The sequence below is a fragment of the Vicia villosa genome, unplaced genomic scaffold (genome assembly GCF_029867415.1).
Source record: "Vicia villosa cultivar HV-30 ecotype Madison, WI unplaced genomic scaffold, Vvil1.0 ctg.000217F_1_1_3, whole genome shotgun sequence".
In the NCBI taxonomy this organism is placed as follows: Eukaryota; Viridiplantae; Streptophyta; class Magnoliopsida; order Fabales; family Fabaceae; genus Vicia; species Vicia villosa.
Genome location: NW_026705081.1, coordinates 646855 through 668549, shown reverse-complemented (window position 1 = coordinate 668549; position 21695 = coordinate 646855). Strand labels below are relative to the sequence as shown.

General features: G+C 33.2%; 3 protein-coding genes across 4 annotated transcripts; 1 reads left to right on the top strand and 2 right to left on the bottom strand.

Moving 5' to 3' along the window:
* The first annotated feature begins 1170 nt into the window (after nt 1-1170).
* Nucleotides 1171-4346, top strand: LOC131625446 (uncharacterized). Of its 2 annotated transcripts, XR_009290856.1 has the most exons (3): nt 1171-1953; nt 2059-3542; nt 3723-4346. XR_009290856.1 is itself a non-coding variant. In XM_058896312.1 (2 exons), the coding sequence occupies exon 1, from the start codon at nt 1280-1282 to the stop codon at nt 1946-1948; it is 669 nt and encodes a 222-aa protein (XP_058752295.1). In that variant the 5' UTR covers nt 1172-1279; the 3' UTR covers nt 1949-1953; nt 3723-4346. The 2 variants fall into 2 exon arrangements, 1 of the variants encoding a protein (XP_058752295.1); XM_058896312.1 differs by lacking the exon at nt 2059-3542 and having other exon boundaries at nt 1172-1953.
* Nucleotides 4347-4494: 148 nt separating this feature from the next.
* LOC131625444 (NAC domain-containing protein 73-like) lies at nt 4495-6112 on the bottom strand. Its single transcript, XM_058896311.1, has 3 exons — nt 5662-6112; nt 5330-5522; nt 4495-5183 (listed from the first exon to the last, which is right to left on the bottom strand). The coding sequence occupies exons 1-3, from the start codon at nt 5776-5778 to the stop codon at nt 4639-4641; spliced, it is 855 nt and encodes a 284-aa protein (XP_058752294.1). The 5' UTR covers nt 5779-6112; the 3' UTR covers nt 4495-4638.
* Nucleotides 6113-15143: 9031 nt separating this feature from the next.
* Nucleotides 15144-18598, bottom strand: LOC131625443 (receptor-like protein kinase HSL1). The gene is made up of 2 exons (XM_058896310.1): nt 15741-18598; nt 15144-15614 (listed from the first exon to the last, which is right to left on the bottom strand). Exons 1-2 carry the CDS (start codon nt 18346-18348, stop codon nt 15229-15231), a joined length of 2994 nt encoding a protein of 997 aa, XP_058752293.1. The 5' UTR covers nt 18349-18598; the 3' UTR covers nt 15144-15228.
* Between the last annotated feature and the right edge of the window lie 3097 nt (nt 18599-21695).

Genomic DNA, 21695 nt, shown 5'->3' with positions numbered 1-21695 from the left:
GTATTTAAGAATGTGTATTTTTTCTTTGAAGTTATAAAATATTACTCCATAGAAACATATTCTCAAGGTTATTATTTTGTTATGAATAATATTCATATGTAAGTGATTGGTGAAATATTGAAGTTTTTGAAAATATTTATAAATTTAATTTAATTTAAAAATTATAAAAATTAAAAAGTAAAAGAAATGTAAGTAACGGTGAGAAGTTAAATTAATTAAACTTTATTTTCATGGATTATTGGATTCTCACCCTTTAACGTAATATGAAAAAAATTATGTGTAACAAGAATAAAAAATATACCGAAATAATTTTTAAAAAACCGAAACAAACATAGAATTATTGTATTGCAATAAGATATTTTCGATAATATTATTTTTAGATGATTTCTCACTATACCTCATAGACCTCTTACGCACCACTGAATTGGTAAAAATTGTCTTCCAACTTTCGTAAATGTACTTTCGGAAGCACCTCATTTTTTCAAAAAATTTAATTTTTTTTTTGTACATGCATCTATGGAAGCTTTAAAATGGAGCACTATCTTTTCAAAACCTCCTTAGACGTAGCTAAAGAAGATTTCATAAACTTAATTAATTTAGGATTTTTCTAATTAGTTGAGAAATTAATTTGAAAATTTCCTAATTAATTTGTTATTAATTGGGAAAATATAAGTTTTACTATGTTTTAACGTTTCTGTAGTGAAACTTAGGATTTTCCCAATTAATTGAGAATATCCCAAATTAAGTTACAAATTAATTGAGAAAATTCCAATTAAGCTACATCTATGGAATAGTTTGAAAAGAGAGTGATCGATAGATGTATCTATGGCCCATTCGGATTTTTCAATTAATTGGGAAAATCTCAAATTTCACTATATTTTAACGCTTCCCTAGATGCATCTTCGGAAGAAAAAAACTAATTTTTTAAAAAAAAAATGGATGCTTTCGGAAATATCTACAGAAGCTGAGGACAAAAATAGAATTTTGCGCGGTGCGTAAGTGATCTATCGGGTGCATTGAAAAATTGTCTTTTTAACTCAATATAAGTTTTCTCCTTTATTTAATTAAAAACATATTTAATTAAAAAAAGGAAAGGTATGTGAAATAATATGAAGCATTAGATTGATCTTTTGGTAGAAATTAATTAAATGGCATGGTGACTTTCCAGAGTGGAAAATCACTGAACCCTGATCCCGGTTCAGCCCACAACAACCCAAAATCGAACTTCCCTGCATTTTCCCATTCCTCTCTGAAAACAAAAACCACTGAAAAATACAACATGAAGTTCACTGACTCGCCGGTAATCGAACTCCCCGTCGCCAACGCCACCCTCTCTCTCCACCAAAACAACGGCTCCATGCACGTCGGAACCTCCGTCTGGCCCTGCTCCCTCGTCCTCGTCAAATTCGTCGACCGCTGGATCCACTCCCCACCCGACAACAACCCCTACACCCACCTCCTAAACTTCCCAACCAAACGCGCCGTCGAACTCGGCTGTGGCTGCGGCGTCGCCGGTATGGGCCTTTACCTACTAGGCCTAACGGACATAATCCTCACCGACATCTCTCCCGTGATGCCCGCACTGAAGAAGAATCTCAAAGTGAACAAACCTGTTCTCAAGAAGAATCTCAAATACTCGATTCTTTACTGGAATAATAGGTCTCAGATTGAGGCTCTGAATCCTCCGTTTGATTTTGTTATTGCGGCGGATGTTGTGTATATTGAGGAATCGGTTCCGGAGTTTGTTTCTGCCATGGAAGCGTTGCTGGCTGAAGATGGTGTTGTTTTGCTTGGTTATCAGATTAGGTCGCCGGAGGCTCATGTGCTTTTTTGGGAAATGTGTGGGGGAGTTTTTGATGTTGAGAAAGTTCCTCATGAGCATCTTCATCCTGAGTATGCTTATGAGGAAGCTGATGTTTATCTGTTGAGGAAAAAGAAAAAGCAGTGATGATGGTAAGGTTTTAAGTTCTGTTATTCACTTTTTGCAATTCATGTTGCATTACGGAAATTATGTTTTTAATAATCATGTTACTATTTTGTATGCAAAACATGTTCCAGGGCTTTAGGGGTTTTATGTGGTACCAGTACCACTCAAGATGAAAGGAAAATTTTATCTGACTGCGTTAAGACCTGCAATGTAGAATGAGAGAGAATGTTGGGCGGTGCAGGTAAGTGTAGTAGATATGTGGATGTTGCGTTGGATGTGTGGTAAGACTAGACATGATACGATTAGAAATGACAATATTAGAGAGAGTGTTGGGGTAATCTATAGTAGAAAAGACGGTGGAAAATAAATTTAGGTGGTTTGAGCATGTAGAGAGAAGATTTGTAGATTTGTAGTAAGGAGAGTAGATCAAATAGAGAGAAGTCAAACAGCTAGAGGTAGAGGAAGACCTAGAAAAACTATTAGAAAAGTTATTAAGAAAAATATCGAGATTAACGATTTGGATAGAAGCATAGTCTTGGATAAAACATTATGGCGAAAGTTGATCCATCTAGCTGGATGTTGTTGTAGCTGCTATTTGACACCATTTTATACTAAATAGTAGTGTATTGCAGAACCATTGTTATTTGTTCATATTTGGCTAAGCTATTGCCGTTAGTTAACAAGACTTGTTGAACTGATTTGATTAATCAAGTGATTTATAGCATCTTCTATTTTGGAGTAAAGATATGAATTCAGTTAAAAAAAGAAGATAGTTGTGTTGTTTTAGCTTCTGCTATACACAATTTTGGCTAAACTCCTCGTTAGTTTATTATATTATTAGAGTAAACTTGTTAGCTTATATACAAGATCATAACTTTTGGAACAAAGAAACATGGGTAAAATTTTGGGACACACATTGCATGTCTTGGCTTGATTGATCTTTTGACAAATCGTGTAGTTAGCAGAGATGTGAATTGCGGTTTAGCTTTTTGATAAGTTATATAAGTACCAAAATAGATGAGACAAAAGGAAAAATCATTTTACTAATATTGAACTCAGACCTGTACCGAGACTCTCTGTTTTGAATGTTTGTTCATGACTGCCTGCGTTGCAATTTTTTTTTTCATATGGATCTTGTAATGATGTTTAGGTTCGTCTTTGTTTTCATTCTAATAAGTAGAGGTAAAGAGACTTGCCCAGCAGTTTAGCAGTGAATCAATGATGTCTAGTAGCAGCAGCTATAGAGCTGAAAAGTAGCCGAATTTGAAGCAATTCTTACTGTTCTGCAATAGTCTAATTAATTTAGTATAAAGTGCTGTCAAATAGGGCTAAAGTGGCCGGTGATTTCAAATAGCTGCACCATGGCCTCAATGGCAGATATACATGGCAGTTTTGGACTCGCCGTGATGGTAACTATCATCTGATATTGCGGGGTTTTCCTCCATAATTCGCTATAACAGTGCCGCAAAGCGGCTGGTATGGTGGGATTTAGGCTCTCCGCCATGGACCGCCCTCTGCCATAGGCAACATTAGTGGCGCATTACAACATCTGTAGCATAATGGATTTTGAACAAATTGCTATTTTCCCGATGTGCAACACTGCAGTGTAGTATAGGTATGATGTGCAGCTCCATGAATACAAATTATGTATCTATATATTTCCTGATTTTTTTCACCTTACTCTTAATTCAGAATAAAAATTCCTTTTGAGAACTATTCTATAACCAGGTGAAAGTTTACCAACCTATTTCAGAGTGTTCTAATTCAAACTCTTTTTGTTCTTTAATCTTTCTAGGTCCTTGAGAAACTTTTTGTGGAGAAAGATTGTTGCTAACAGGCGTGCCAGTGCCCGTGTTCATGTTTGCTGATCATCAGATGATTCCCAGCACATCCATAAAAACTCGACAGACAAATGTTTCCGCATGCTCGCTGCTGACTTGGTTTTGGGATTTAGGATTCCTTGTTATGGTTGTTGAAGAAATGGTTATGATACAAATTTTCATGTCGAAAATTGTTAGGCCTAATAAGCAAAACAATTATAGTTGAACTGATCTTAATTTTTATGGCTGTTGAAGATTTAGGATACCATCTTATGGTTGTTAAAGTTCTTATTGACTTGATTGTAATTCACGTAATTTACACCGATGTATTGACACAGTATTCGACTCTTTCAGTATAAACTACCTAAAATAGAAACACAGCTGAAGGTCATGGAGGATGATCAAGAAAAAAATGATTATATGGAAGTCTTATAAAAGGCATATGAAGAGGTTAATTTCTATTTTGAAAGTTTAAAGTATAATCAATATTCAGTAATACTACTATCTAATATAAACACATTTATAATCAAAACATATTTATAGTAAAAAACAGACATAATTGTATTTCAAGACTTGCTTAAGGTAAAAGTCATGTTTGTGTACAATTTGATAGTTAATATTTACCCAAGTATAAAGGCATCAAGCCTTTGATTTGGTATGTTTTAGTGTCATAGTACATAGCATGAGAGTATCAGCTACCCTTCAAAAATTGTAAAACAAAAAAGTAAACAAAGTTACAATCAAATATATATATTTTTCTTTACTTATATATCCTTTCCCTCACCTCTAATTTTCAGAAGAAGCATTTACTTTTCCCTCTTTACCCTTTTAACTACTGTTTTGTTATTAACTTATTTCTTCAAATTGTAATTAAGGATCCATGCACCTTCATCAAGGAATGAAAGAAGTACCATCATGGACAGGAAAATGAGAAATCACTTGAGCATTGCTTGATCTATGTTGTTCCCCTTGATCAAAAGATATGAAAGAAGTGTTATAATATTCAACAAATCCACTGTTTTTATGATTAACCACCTCGTTAACAACTTGATCGCCGATTAGTTTTTGATCGGAAAACGAGGACGAGTCTTTCATCAATGAACCACATTGTCTTGGTTGTGTTTGGTAGAAAACTTTGGAAACTACCAATTCTCCTTCTTTCTCTTCTTCATTGTTTCCGAGATGGTATTGATGCATAACCCAATTTGTTTTCTCTGGCTTTCTTTGCTTTCTGTAGTTAGTGTAAAGAACAAGGATTTTCTTATATCCTTTTAATTTGCCGATCACGTAAACCGGTCTTGTCTTACCGGTCTTGTGCCACCTTGTTTCACTTCCATCTGAATCTGTGTGTACTTTTCTTCTTTTTCTTGTTCCTGTTGTGTATGCTTTTGATGGCCTGTGAAAGAAATGTCTGATCAAGCCATCTTTGCTTACACCTACAATAAAATTAAATACACGGCGGGTTATTGTAAGCAGCAAAGTGACCTTGTTATCAAGTCTGCTGAAGTTCAGTCCTTGTCGTTTTAATTCGTAAAAAAAAGTAGAATACTAAGGAATGGAAAATTGATTACGAAGAATAGACCTGGCAATTTCTCCGGATGAGTGCAGCAGATTCCGTTCTCTCCTTCAAGAGTAGGGATGAATTCATCGATCAAAGGGTGAAGCATTTGAATATCGGACCTCACTTTCGCTTCCAAATGTTCGAGAATCTCTTGATCAGTTGGATCAAACTTCACTCCAGCAGGTAATCCAGGTAACTCATGAATTCCAGCACCCTATAATATTCATATTATTTTTCATGAATCGTTAAGCTAATAATATCATAAATAGTTTAACCTCACCAAAGAAAAAACAGTATACGCTAATGTTCGTTCATTCATAAACGAACGAGCTATTATAAATACGAAGAATTACCTGATCTTGGCATTTGATATGATGACCACAAGTCGGACAAGTTCTGATTATGCTATCTTTGCGTCTCTCCATAAGAACACTGTGATTATTCTCTTCAGGATAACTACACTGAGTCATTTCCTTTGTTATTCTCTTCTCTACCTCTCTTATTCCATTTCTGTGTATAACAGAAATGAAACAGAAACTCAAAAAGATAGACCAAGAGAGAGGCACAGAGAGAGATTTAGAGAGAGAGAGTTAGGTTGAGTTAAGAGATGGATATTTAAAGTAGCAATAAATAATAATAAGATGAAGAAAAGAAGAAAAAACTTGTCTCTTCTAAAGGGTTGTTCCCCTCATGCCATTTCTTGTTGAGAGGTGGGAAGGAATTAAATTCTATGTTACTTTTTTTAGTAATTAATATCGAAATTATAAGTTAAAATATTGTAGTTAGTCTTTCCTAATGGAGTGAATGAGAGAGTGTGACACCTAAACATTCTAAATATAGAGACTGATATTAAAAATTAGAGACATAGAGTTAGTTGCACTGTGAGAGATAGAGAGAGAAGAATAAAAAATATAAAAAGATTGCTTGGATCTCAAGTAATGTAGTTGCTTTGTATATTTGTATGAAAACTTGTTGAGGAATAAATGTAGATTTTTTTGTCCTTTCTCAGTGTGAGTAAAGGGTAGCTTTAATTAAGATTAAAAATTAGAATAAAACAAGTTTTAAGTTGAAAAGAAATAATTAAGAACATGGATGTGTAGAATAGTTGAGTGGGATTTGAGCAACCTATAATGTAGAACTTAGGTCTAATGTCAAGCTGGAGTGAAGATAAAGTTAAAAAAAATATTGATACCAGAAAACTATAAGGAGAAATTTAAATTGAAGAAAAGATTTTCAACCAACCATAACAATTTCATTCCTTCACGTGGACTTTTCATGCATAGCAAGAAACCTCTCTCTCATAGAATGTAACATCACTGATAGTTGCATTGCAGCATACTATATGCTTCTATTTGGCAGAAGCAAGCTAACACCACTATCTGTGATAATATGTATTAGACTATAATGGATGTATATTTTCAAAATCAAAACAGTTCAAATCGGTTGAACTGTAAACTAAGGTTATCTGTGGTTTAGTTATTTGAACCATATGATCGTAGTTTCATTTTGATCGAGTAGTTTAAAGATGAATAAGTAGTCTATTTGTTATAATATAATCTTTTAAAGATGGATAAATAGAATGTCTCATACTCGAATCTGCGTCTCTTATGGTCCGATGTCTCTACACCGCTATGCTATGTTATATTTGTGTTATGTGAAGGATAGAAAAAATAACATATTGGAAAACAGTTTACAAGTCAATTATTTTTGTGTTCAGATTCAAGTTCAATATTATAGACAACACGGCTAAGATGAGACTTTGCACCATTATGAATTTAGCCTAAATTAATGTGAAAGTACTGTTCTGTCCCCACATTTACTTATGAGCTGACGGTTATTTGCATTGACCCGTTACTACATTTGTGTAAGTACTATAAGTGAAAGTAAATGTAGTTGTCTTAGTCTAGTTAAATAATTAAGTTGATAAATGTCTAAAAACATTTGACAGCAGATACACGAATTCAAACCTATGATATCTTATTTATTCATTTTTAAGTGGTAAAATTATAGCTATTAAATTATAAATTTGATGTTTAGAAATAAAAATAATTTTAGAAATGTAAAATAATTTGAAGTGATTTTGATGTCTTTGGTTCTAAAGTTGAATTGAATCTGTATTCAGAATTGATTTTATTTGAAATCAATTATGTTAAATTAAATTTTGTTAAAATTAATTTTACCAAATTTCAATTCTGTCAAAATCAATTTTATTCACCCTCAATCCAAAAATACTGTAAACCAAAAAAATATAATTGTTGTAATGCTCACAAATTAGATTTTAAATTCGGAATTATTCATATATTTATATGTAAATGTGTGAATATAGTAATTAAACTATTTTTTTTAATAAAAATGTTGATGAGCAGAAATTGGAGATGACTTTTTGTTGTTTAAAACTCAATAACTGATTAGTTGACTTAATGTGTAGAAAAAACAAAAAAACATTTATGATATGAGTTATAGAATATTCAACTCTTTCACTAACATTCACAACTAAATAATTTTATTGAACAGCATCAACAACAGCTAGTTAAACTTGTTAGACAAAAATTCACACATTGACTTCTTACAAAATTTGGTATGTACGGACAATATTAAATTTACATAACCTACATTCTTCATTTAATATGTTCAGAAAGTCACTTACTAAATTTAACTCCCCGGAAAAAATGACCTAGTAATCAATCAGTAGAAGGGTTTTGTGCATTTCTTAGTATACCCTAGGAGGTGGAAAAGAATTTTATAGAGAATCGAAAATATTCTTCAATTTTTAAAAAATATATTTTTTGACGCACTGTTTGTATTACACAGCAAGTATAAAGATACTGTCATCCTATAACTAATGAAAATTTTATCCCGGAGATACATCTCCGTCACATAGTATGTAATGATTTTTTTTATGCGTTCTAGTGAGTTATTCGAAGATGTAACTTCGAACAATTGAAGCAGGAATTGAGAATCGGGCGTCTTTGCATCTCCGAATCAAACCCCATATCCAACTGATCAGACCCCAAATGTGTTATTGCTAGGAACCAACATGATCAGACTCTATATCCAACTTTTCCAAAAACCCTTTTCAAAAATCCTTCCATTCTCGATCAAGATTTTGACTCTAAAACTTCATTCTTGTGTTTCATCAAATTAAAAGGAGCAAAAGAAGTTGGAATTGAAGGTAAAGTTCATTCATTTCAAGCCTCGTTGATCACATTAATCCTGCTTTCAAGCCGAAAAAAGTTATGTCGTTTCGGAAATGTATCTCCGAATTCTTTATGAACTTATCCGGAGATGTATTTTCGCAAGTTGTCTGTTCTCATTTTCCAGCAACCTGTTTTCTGTTTTAGATGTTGCTGAGTAATTTATGCTTTTGTTTTTATTAAAAATGGGGCATCCCAATGTTTTTCGCCAAACCTAATGTGTTTCTATATGCCTCACGTGTAGTTGTGAAGGAGGTAGATGTTGGCAACCAATTAAAAATGAACAAGAGTTTGAATTTCGTGATCACATGCTTCAATGGATTCGTACAGAGACATCCAAACTGGGGTTTGGTGTTGTAATTGGAAGGTCTGATAATGGTTCGGATAGAAGAGATGCATTTGTAACATTGACATGTGAAAGAAGTGGGAAATATAAACTACATCTCCAGAATTTCAAACGAGATGAAACCGATTCAAGAAAATGTGAGTGCTCTTTTAAGTTGTGTGGTTATTCGTTGGGAAATAACAAATGGAGTTTTAATGTGATATGAGGTTTACATAACCATGATTTGTGTGAAAGTTAGTTGATCATTCAATTGCATGTCGTCTCATGCCGGAAGAGAAAGAATGTGTTTCTAACATGACATTAAATTTGGTGCAACCGAAAAACATACTTGTAACCTTGAAGCGTAAAAGACCCAAGAATATCGTAAATATTAGACAAGCGTACAATAGGCACTATCAAACTAAATTAGTACTGAGGGGGATAGAACTGAAATGCAACACCTCTTGAAACTTCTAGAAGATAACAATTTCCACTACTACAAATAACACGTTTCACCTCGGACGCGAAATACATTTAATCTCGGCTACAAAAGCGAGGTAACGAAGGGCCTCGTGAAAAGTATCAACTTTATCCAACGGTTTTTAAAACACAGAGGGGAAAATGTGTATGCACATGGGTTCGAAATCCAGCATCTACACTTTTAATATTTTCAAAGCTAGCTCATCATACCTCTCGGTTTATCAATAACACCGAGGGGTGAGATTGATATGTTTTTAAACTCATTACAAACTACAGAATAATAATTAATTAATTATTTACCCATAATATTACATTGTTTACACATAATATTTCTATATATATATATAAAATAATTTTTGAATCTGATTCATCGTCATCATTGTTGGTGAAGATCAGATGTTGGATCCTCGTTTCATTGAAATATTGGGGAAGATAAAATGTTGAATGCAATATATTCCAGATTCCTTTTGCATTTATTGGTGTCTGATGTAAAACAAGAAAAGGGTTAGTTAAATGAATGAATATATGACTATTGAAGAACACCGTAAAAAAATGATTATTGAAGAACACAAACCTTAAACACAATTTATTTTCTGCCCTTACAATCTATCCTAGAGAATTTTACCAAGGTTTTTGCGCTTCAAAATGTTCATGTTATATGTTTCATTAACAATTACTAATATTCAGAATGCTTTTATAATGGATGTCTGTTAGGCTTCACGCAGATCACTAATGGAAATGTCTTGAGCGTTGATACTCATGAAATGGACGACACAAATTTGTTTAAGGACGATGATCAATATTCTCAATTATCACACCAAAATTTTATCCTCAATTTTTGACAAAAACCTAGGTAAATGGTGTATACGTTTTTTTTTACATTACATAATTAACACAAAATATTAAATTACATTATTACAACAAATGCAATGTTATTATAGTAGCTGTTAGTCTTGGAGAACAACACATCTTTGCTGTAATCCATATATAGCTGGATACATTTTGTGCTCATTATTTAAAAGCTTTATGGATTGCATGCAATCAACTTCTAAGGAGTTATATGCTCCAAGTAAGGATTTATCAGGTCTAAATATTGGAAATATTTTTTCTGCACTTGCAATACATCATAGAGAACTTTTCCAAGCTTCTTTAAGTTTCAAAATTTTATTATTTTGAGCAAATATTATCAAGGAAAATGTAGAGTAGGGATTCATTGTTGTATGTGTGTGACACATTCCCTCAGTTTTTATTTAAAAAATCGAGGAGAAACGTATTTTCTTTTTTAAATAGAAAAATAAAATAAAATAAGCAAGACCCATAATTTTAGAAAAACACCGAGGTGAATAATATTTTTTTAAAATATTACATTGTTTACACAGAATATTAAAAAAGTCAAAATTCATCATCATCGCTGCAATTCTAGATTTCTTTTTTGCATAGTGCTCTGAGTTCCATTTTTAACCAGGTTGTTTTTAGTTCACGAGTCATTAGCCATAGATTTGATAAAAGGAAATCCAACTAGACTTTGACATCAACTGACGTTGATACTTCATATGTTCTGATAGCAAGTCAGAATCTGAGATAAAGTGACATATAGAACCAGACATGTCCAATCAGGCTCTGAGATAACATAGTCAAGCCCCGAGATAACGAACCAGGAAATTCCTATCAGACTCCGAGAATTTGTTAAGTATCTTAATCAGGGAAGTATTCTTTTCATGTTGATTAAAATTTTTTACGCATCAAAATTATTTTGTAAGTCTTGAACTCACGGGGAGCCTCTGAACAAGTTAAGACAAATTTTTATAGTATGAAACTTAGGGGGTGCTTTCTAGTTCACTCGGATATGTTTTATGTGATTAAACAGAGTAAAAATTGTTCATCAATATACATGGTTTTGTCATCATAAAAAAGGAGGAGATTGTAAGAACAAGATTTGATTCTGCATATAGCCTTTAGTTTAGATGATAACAATACATTGTTTCTTAGAGAACAATTTTGTACCATAATGGTTTTTGTCTAGTGTGTAGCTTTTTCTAACAGGTTGTGACACTGATAGAATACTGCGAGACATCATCAATTTCTGGAATCAACATACTCTGACTCTAGATAAATACAAGTGCGCTTTACAAAGTATTAGTCAATTTTTGGAATGCTACTAAACAACGGTTCTGAAGAAAGTTTGTCTAAAAGCTTTTGTTTGTGACTCTAATAGAAAAGCTTCTGAACTTTTCAAGGTCTGAAGATTGTGTGCTTCCAAGTTCTGAGGTTCTGAAGACAAGGTTTTGGAGAACAAGTTCTGAAGACTCTGAAGACAAGGTTCTGAAGAGTCTCTTTCAGCTTTGGATCCTTCTAAGCATGCTTCATCAACATGCATCCAGGAGACTCTGAAGATTAGAAGATAAGATCAAAAAGGTTTTACGTGAGTGAATAGTACATGGTACAAGATCAAATATTCCTTCCACTATACTGATTCTGTGGCGCAAGGACAATACTATGGTATCATTTTGTCTACCACTCTCTGTTGACCGTTATGCAAGGATACGGCAAAAAATGTAGAATTCCATCTTCACCCTTCAATAAATATTTCTTTGCCTATATAAAGAATACTTGAAGAATGAAAAAGAAGAAATTTTTACAAGAACTTTTGATACAACTCTCACGCGAAAGTTTGCACAACATCTTGATCTTAAATATTTCATCTTTGTGAGAAAAGTTGTAAAGCAATGAACTTTTATTCATATACTTGCTATCAAACACTTTTATGTTAATCATTGTATTTCATTTGTGTAATATGCTTTCATAGAAGCAACTTTGTAAACACGCCTTTTGTATCTCAACTATTGCGTTGATTTTGTTCCTTGAGGGACTAGGGTATAGTCAAAATTCTCAAGAGCACATTGACAATAGGTCTTTGTGGTTGTAATCATTTTATTTATAGTAGATTAAGTCCTCGTGAGAAGGAGAAATCACCTTGGCGGGTGGACTGGAGGTAGCTTCGTTAATAGCGAACTAGGATAAAAATATTGTGTCCATTTTTTTCTAAGTTCTTTGTTTGTTTGTATTGGTTGGTAAAAAAAATCATTCTTGAAACCCAAATCAAACCCCTCTTTCTTGTGTTTCCTTAACCTTCAAAAAGATATGTAGTTCCTTTGACGAATTTTTGGTGGCACTTTATTAGTGTTTGTTCACTAGGATTTGATTGTGGTTGCCTTTCATTGACTTTTTAGGTGGCCGTCCTAAAGTACTTGAAGGTTTCCCCTTCCCAACTTCATATGACAGCCTAGGCTTATATGAGGGTGTTCATGTTTTCTGCCGAGCATAAGTCTTGAAAGTCTTTCTTTGGGCTGATACGGTGTGCACCAAAGACTTATTACTTTCCACCAGGATGATCTTTGGTCCAACCCTTTCACCCATGATAGGGGAAATTTTTGAGGCCCTTCGTGCTAGTGAAACCCTCACTTCAGAGGCCCATTGCGACTTTAGAAACTCCCTGATTGAATATTTTTGTTTCTATAAAAGTAGATTCCTGAAGTATTAGTTTTGGCCTCACTTTCATCATAATGTCAATTTCTACCGCGTCAAGTCAGATCTTTTTCTTTCGACGGTGTAACGATGAAGGAGGACCTACGTTCTTGGTTTCAAGTACTTGGTTATGAAGAAGAGTTTGGCCTCGATGAATTTCCTTCCTCTGAGCAGAGGGAAAGCGAATTGATGGTTATGTGTTCGTGAGTGCAGTCGATCATGCAGAAAGGAAATAAATATTTGGTGAGGATAGAGTACTACGTTTTTTTTACATATGAGATTGCATCTTGAAGATAACATGGATAAATTGCAATTGTTCTATAAACCACTGCTCCTTCTGGCCAGGTTGTGATGCCCCTCCTTCGACCACTACTCCTATACCAGATACCAAGGTTACAATCGCTGCCTCGGGGGTCGATGATAAACAAATTTTCAAGTGTACTAATTGTATCAAAGTAATAAAATTTATAAGTTTTTCTCCAGATGCATTGTGTTATTTTAACAAAGCGATTCACGTGCTATTGAAATTAAAATTGGAGGTTTTCAGATTTAATTGGGTAAAATAAAGCGTAAATAAAATTGGTGAAATTTTTTATCAGATTAATGATAATTAGATATTGTTTCAAATCCCCTATATATCACTATTGATGTTGGCATCTATTTTTCCCTAAGATGATTTATCACTGGTTACGACGATTTAACTTAGCCGTTATACCCAATTTATTGGTGTATAATTCATTATTTTTCATTACACTCCCTAATCCATTAGTTTAACTGGCTAGTTAAAACAAACAATGTTTTCTACGTTAACTCCTAAGTTACAACTTATAATTCCCAATCCCTAATCAATTACTAAGTTTTGCAAATTAATTTAGTTCGGATTCATAAAGTTATGGTCAGTATAATCACTACGAGTCTAGATCGATATATGTATTCGTAAACACATTTAAAACAATGAACACAAAATTAAACTAAATAATGATACTGAATAAATCAAATATGTAAATAGTACAAAGACCTAAACATATGTCCCAACAGATTCATACAAGTGATTATTCAAAAAAAAAAATATTCATACAAGTTCATCTTACAAGCCATAATCAATAAAACATAGTTATTCATACTTAGAGGAATTATAATTGAAATGATAAAGAAACAATACATAAATTTCTGGTTAGAATTTGGCTTTCGATGATGAAATACTTTGTTCTAGACTCCCAAACTTGCTTTGTCGTTGAAATCTAAGTCTCGAGAATGTCCATCCCTTTCTTCTCCTCTCTTTCTCCTATAAATAACACACACAAAAACGTGTGACAGAAAAAGAAAGTCATTGCGACAGCGATACAACCATCATAACAGCGATTTTCCAGCAGCTAGATCTTTTTGTTAGCTTTCATTTTCAAAAAGTCCCGTCTCAATTCGAATTACGAAACTTCATATACGATCAAATTAGTAGACATACTCCAGAATTTTCTTCATCTTTTCATCATTTTGTTTTATTTCTTCAATTTTTTGCTATTTCTTTATAAAATTTAAACATAATTAATCGAAAATCATTAGATGTTGTAACATTAGATACTACTTTTGTTATTATTTAATTTCTTCCCTTTTTCTAATTGTTGTTTTCACCTATATAGATATAGATTCCCTTAAGCCACCATGATTTTTTCCATTCATTTGATTTTAAGGATTTTAATATTACTAAGCGTTTCTTATATTTAAGTTGTGTTAGCTTCATATTCCTCTATTTCCATACCACTTTGCATTTCTTATCCTTTTTACTTAACTGTACTTGCAGTGCTACTTATGTTTTGTCCTTTTTACTATCAACAACTAATACATAGCAAAATTTGAAAAGAAAAGAAAAAAACTCAACTGCTTATGCAGAAAGTTAATTAGGGAAGGCTAACTTAAATTAACTAACTCTCAACAAAAATTTCATAAAACACTTATTCTTATTATCTTATCCATTTTGACTAAAACTTCAATTATCTTAAGTGTGAAGGTTGTATCGGTTTGACTTATTTCAGATTTTTGAAGAAAAATAAATCTAAATCGATAAAAAATAATCGGTTTAAGTTTGGTTTTATTTTTGTAACTTTCTTCACACAAAACCCGAATAAAACCAAATAATAATGATAACAAGTCCATCAAAAGTATTTCAACTTGAAAAAGTTGCCAAATTTTACGTATAAAATCTCAATAATGATGACAACAAGCTTTCCAAAAAGTATCTCATTGTCTAAGCAAAGCATAAGCAGACAAGTAGATATGGGCTAAGCATGCTGCATGAAACATTTGAGGATATCTATTAACAAATTTTCCTGATATTATATAGTTTAAGAACTCCCTGTAAATATTACTATATAGTTTAATGATGACAAGTAGATCTAGTTTTATGATTCCGAATGATCATTGTCAGAGACTACTTCTTGATAGTAAGGAGAGAATCTTCCACTTCTGGATTTCGAACCTACTGTTACTTCCTGCAGCATTTTCACCACACTTCTCATTGAAGGACGGTTTATAGGAAGAGAGCTTGTGCAAACAATTCCCAACTTGAGTACTTTGTTTATTTCTTCCTTGTATTTCGAATAATCAAGAGTTCGATCAATCACTTGATCAAGCTCTTCCTCGTTCAATTTCGAAGAAACCCATTTAACCAAATCTTTTTCTCCATACTCCTGATCAATAGCTTGTTTTCCAGTTACCAACTCCAAAATCACTACACCAAAACTATAAATGTCACTCTTTTCATTCACCCTAAGCGTATACGCATATTCTGCATCATAAAAATGAAAGCGCGATTAGTTTATAACACGATTAATTTGCATAGAATTGACGCATGTTGAGAACAAGATTCTAAAGACAGGAACATTAATGATTAATGCATTATTAGTATTACTACCTGGTGCAATGTAACCATAAGATCCTGCAATCATAGACATTGGTTCTTCTGTCCCATTGCCGACACCTCTAACAAATTTCGCAACTCCAAAATCAGCAATTTTTGCACCAAATTCTTCATCTAGCAAAATGTTACTAGATTTTACATCTCTATGAACAATAGGAACAACACAATCATGATGCAAATAAGAGAGTCCTTCGGCCGCATCAATAGCGATTTTAAGTCTAGTTGGCCAATCCAACAAGTTTTTCTTGCTACTATGCAAAAAATCAGCAATGCTTCCATTTGGCATGTACTCATAAACCAGAAGCTTACTATCACCATTGTTATAACAACACCATAACCTTACGATATTCTTGTGCCTAATCTTTCCCAATGTTTCAACTTCGATTTCAAATCCATCCTTTTCATGATCATCAACATGTCCATTTCCCGTCTTCTTTGCTCCCCATAATTTCTTCACCGCGACTGTCTCTCCATTACTCAGCACCACTTTGTAAACCTTCCCGGAAGATCCACTCCCTATCACGTTATCTTCACTCATCAGTTTAACAATCTCAAACTTACTAAACGCTATTTTATGAAACGACCTCCATTTCGACAAATGAAATCCTTTCTTCGTCTTCTTGAAATTCCGGAATTTGAAGTAAAACCAAGCCACCCCGACAACTAACATAACACCAGCAAGTACAAATATGAACCTGAAAACCCACGCAACGTTCTTATTCTTACTCTTCTCGCCCGAAATCGGACACAATCCAGAGATATCGCCGCATAGACCAGCATTTCCTACAAAACTGTCCTTAAAATACTCATTAGCATAAAGAGGTGGAATTTCCCCTGATAACTGGTTATTTGACAGATTAAGAAAATTAAGCTTCAAATTTTGCAGCTCCATTGGAATTTCACCAGAAAGAAGATTACCAGAAAGATCAAGAAAATTAAGCCCCGGCAAGGTTCCTAGTTCACTTGGAATATCACCAACAAACCTATTATTCGCTAAATCAAGCTCGTTGAGCTGCTTCCAATCACCAACTCCATGAGGAATCTCTCCAGAAAACTGATTGTCCCTAAGAACAAGCCTGCCCAATTGGCTTAACTTAACCATACTGCTCGGAATCTGACCGGTAAGACTATTACCGCTAGCCACAAACACTCCGAGATTATTCAACGACCCGATTGACTCAGGAATCGACCCGTTAAACCTATTTCCTGAAATTAACAAAGTTGAAAGATTACTTGCTCTTGAAATTGCATCAGAAATTGACCCCGAAAGGGAATTCTCAACAAGTTCAAGTAGATACACATGGGGCAAACCCCAAAAACCTGAAGGAACAACACCAGAGAGATTATTGTTCCCAAGCCTAACCCTTGTTAAGCTCAAACAGTTTCCTAGACTCTCCGGAATTTCCCCGGAAAACGAATTGTAAATCATCAACAACTCCTGCAACGTTCCCTGAGAGCACAAACTCGCCGGAATCTTGCCGGAAAATTGATTAAACGAAACATCAAGCATCTGTAACCTTGACTTGCTCCCCAAACCAGTTGGTAAATTCCCGGAGAGTGAGTTGTTGAACAAAAGAAGCATGTATAGACTCTCCGACGAAGCTAAACTCTCCGGCAGAGAGCCCTCGAGTTGATTATTGTACAGATTAAGAGACCCGAGATTCTTCAAACGACACAACTCATCGGGAATCGTCCCAGTCAGGTAATTTTCCGAAGCATCGAAACGTTCCAACCGAGTCAAGTTGGATACACCGACACGCGGCAACTCGCCGGTGAAAGAGTTTTGATAAAGCTCGATTTGAACAATGCTGGTTAAACCGGATATTACAGTTTCCGGTATGGTTCCGTTGAGCATGTTCTGCGACAAGTCTAGGTTCTTGAGGTTAACGAGTTTACGAAGAGAAACGGGAATGGGACCGATAAGGTTGCAACCGGAGAGCCATAGATTTTCAAGGTTGACGAGGCTTCCGAATTCAGTTGGGATCGGAGCTTCAGAGAGGAAGGTGTTGTAAGCGAGGTGAAGTTGTTTGAGAGATGAGATGTTGCTTAGAGAGGAAGGGATTGTTCCGGTGAAGAGGTTGTTGACGAGGATGAGAGTTTGGAGTTGTTGAAAGTTGGCGAAGGTTTGAGGGATGTTGCCGGAGAAGTTGTTGAAGGAGAGGTCGAGGGTTTGAAGGAAGGGGAGGGTGGAGAGAATGGAAGGGAGTTCGCCGGAGAGGAGGTTTAGGGAGAGGTTGAGATGGCGGAGGGTGGTGCAGGCGGAGATGGTGGAGGGGAGGGTGGAGTTGAGATTGTTGTTGGGGAGGGAGAGGTAGGAGAGAGAAGAGAGGCGGCAGAGGGAAGTGGGGAAGGGACCGGAGAGGTTGGAGTCAGGGAGGTTGATGGAGGTGACGGCGGAGGTGAGGTTGTTGCAGAGGATGCCGGTCCAGTTGCAGGGAGTGGGGTCGCGGTGGTTCCAGGTGGAGAGGGAATTTGAAGGGTCGGAGAGATGGAGTTTGGCTTCAAGGAGAAAGAGACCGTCTTGGTTGAGAGAGAAAGTGGAAGAAGAAAATAGTGAGAGAGAAAACAGAAACAGGAGTACGAGGAACAATGGGTTCGACATTTTCCTATGTTTGTGGTGTTCATTCAATTCAACATTTGTGTTTATTAGTTAAGTGTTCATTAGTGATTGAGAACAATTTTCAGAGAAGGATTGGGAGAGAAATGAAGCGGTGGGTGTGTAGTATGAAGAGTTTGAAGAAACTGCTGCGGCTTTGACTGTAAGGACAAGTTTGAACGACAAAATGAGGTCCACATCATATGAATGCAGTGTATGTGTGTGATTCAATAACATAAATTGATTGTCATGTTATTTGGAAAGTAACTGATATATTATTGATTTTGAAGTTATATTCTAAATTTGAAAGATTTATACTCAATTTTATGTTGTTTCTACTTTCTATTTACATTACATTATATGTGGAAAATGGAAATCTAAATGACCATATAATAGTAGTAATTCTATTAAGCTTGTATAGTATGTAGATTATTTTATATTTTATAATTTAAGAAAAGTAAAAAGAAAATATTACAAACCTTTTTTAGCGCATAGAATTTAAAGAATATTAAAATATACTAACCGACTAAGGGATTTTTAGAGATATAGTAAAACCAATTTTAGTACCAAATAAAAAAGTTATTGGTGTTAATATATTTCTTATTTAAGTAATATTAATATTATCTCAACTTAATGCTTTTGGCTTTAAATGAATATCAAGGCTTTAATAACCATTGTTTGGTTTTTATTTCAGAAGATCTAAATGTACTTTTTGATCTCTTTAATGACTTCTTTTTGGTTTCTGGGAGACTATGAAATCGTTGGTTGAATTGCAAGGTGCTCCTTAAATCGATGTCTTTGTATAAATCTCATATCTTTTGCGAAGTAAATCAAAGTGTTGATTTGTTTGCCTCTTTGGACTTGTATCCCTTAAGGCTTGGATACTCCCCTCCCATTTGTTTGGAACATGACCCCTTCTTTAATCACTCCTCTTGTAATTCATAAATAGCTAGGTTTTTCTAGTTTTAGATTTTCTAATCCTTGAGAGAGTTTGGTCCGGTCCCACCTCTCTCTTTTGTATTCTCTTTTTGTTTTAATCCCATATTTTACTTTAAAAAAATAATACTTTATATTTATTATTCTTTCACTTTACGTTAATGATAAAAAAAAATATTGATAAAGATAATTTGATAAAATTACGTTTATTTTTATTTCATTTATTACTTTTTTTTTAAATTTATGCGAAAGTGTCAAATATAACACTTATTTTAAGAGAAATAGAGTAATAGAAAGAATTAACTAAATTATAAAATTAACAAAATTAAATTAAAAAAACTTAATTATAAGATTTAAAATAAAACTAATAACTAGGTTAAACAACTAAAAATTTAATTAAATTTTAAAAATATAATATTTTATATTAAAAGTATTCTCTAGATTACATAAAAAATAAAAAAAACTAATAGCCATGCAATTTATGTAGCTGTATAGTAAACACCGAAAATACTAGAGAAATTTCGAGTCCAAGACTATGCTATGGCTATGGGTCAACTTTAAAGATATAGGAATTGTTGAAAATAAGAAACATGGTTCCAAATTCATAAGACTGGGATTGAGGGGTCCCCTTATCAGTTTGAAATCTACACTGGCAAGATCCGAAACCTTTGAAACCTTGTGTGTAGTAGGATCTTTCAATTTTCAAAGGTTGTCTTGTCTTAAACCAGAAAACTACTATTGAACTAAACCACTTTCTGGTTGCCTTTTTGAATTTTCACCCTTATTACTGTTTTTGTTTTTTAGTTCAGAATTTAAAGAAATTGTTTATGTATCTTATGCTTACTAAATTTTTTGTTTTTTTTTTTTCTATAAGTTACACTAACTAATCAACCCATATTTTCATCGAATACCAGGTTTTTGATTTTTTTTTTATTATTTACATCCTTTGTCATTATAATCATGCTTTGCTATTTATATCAGTAATTTGGTGAAATTCTGAAAATAAAAATAGGGCTCTATAGACAAAATGTTAAAATCTTCAATTCCACACATGTATACAACTTAAAATGATGGACACTATCGTTGAAATTTGCTATGAGCCTATATGATGGTGGGACATCTAATATTGAATTTAGTGGCACCTAAAAAGTTACACTGTATTAGTTCTCAATCAATGATTATTATTGTTCATGAATCATTCAAGATCAACATTACCAACAAATTCCGAAATTTTAGTTGTGTTCTTCTTTTTGACTCGACTTTGCTCCCCAAAGTCTCAAAAGGTTTGTTGAAAAACTTCAAGTTGAATTGCTAGTATTTTTTAAATGGTAATCTATGTTAAGGATTCTGACCTCCAATAGACTCTAAATTATGATTTGATTTTAAGTAGGATAAAAATAGAGAATTTAACTGTCATAGCTACCTCAAAGATCAAATCTTAATTATGACACCCCACATATTTTATTAATTGTAAAGTTGTTTATGGAGAAAGTTGGTTCAAAAAGAGCAAATAAATTTTCTGTAGTTTATTATAAATTTCTGATAGCAAATTAAATTTTTGATAGTTTATTTTAAATTTTTAATTATAAATTAAATTTTTGTTAGTTCATTTTAAAATTGTCGATAGTAATTTATACTAGTGCTTTTAAAAGTCGGTCTATGTCGTAAATATCAGAAATTTCAAAAACTCTAATAATAACTTATAACTTATGAAACTTATGATTTTTTATCAGAAATTTTAATTTTTTTTTCAAAATTGTCTGTGTAATTTTAAAATTTCTATTATTTATTTATATTTTATAAAAAATCAATAACTTTAAATAAAAATATAACAGTAAAAACATGCATGTTGTGAGGTATTTGATATGCCAACAAGTGGCCGATTAAATTTTTGATAAAACTAGTGACAAACATGTGCGTTCGCACGTTCTGGTACGGAACGCGCATTTGTTTTAGATTATTTTTTAATAGAAAAATATTTGGTACCCGTGAAAAAATAATAATTGAATGTATAGAAAAATGTCTGGTACCCGTGAAAAAATAATAATTGAATGTATAGAAAAATATCTGATACCCGTGAAAAAATAATAATTGAATGTATAGAAAAATATCTAGTATCCGTGAAAAAATAATAATTGAATGTATAGAAAAAAGTCTGGTATCCGTGAAAAAATAATAATTGAATATATAGAAAAAAGTCTGGTACCCGTGAAAAAAATAATTGAATGTATAGAAAAATGTTCGGTATCCATGAAAAAATAAATTGAATATATAGAAAAATGTCTGGTACCTGTAAAAATATTTAGGTTAGTAAGATTTTTTAGTGCAAAATACAATTTTGTTATAAAATATGAGAAGATTAGAAGCTAAAAAAATATAATAAAAAATAGAAGCTAAAAAAATTATGAATGAAAAGA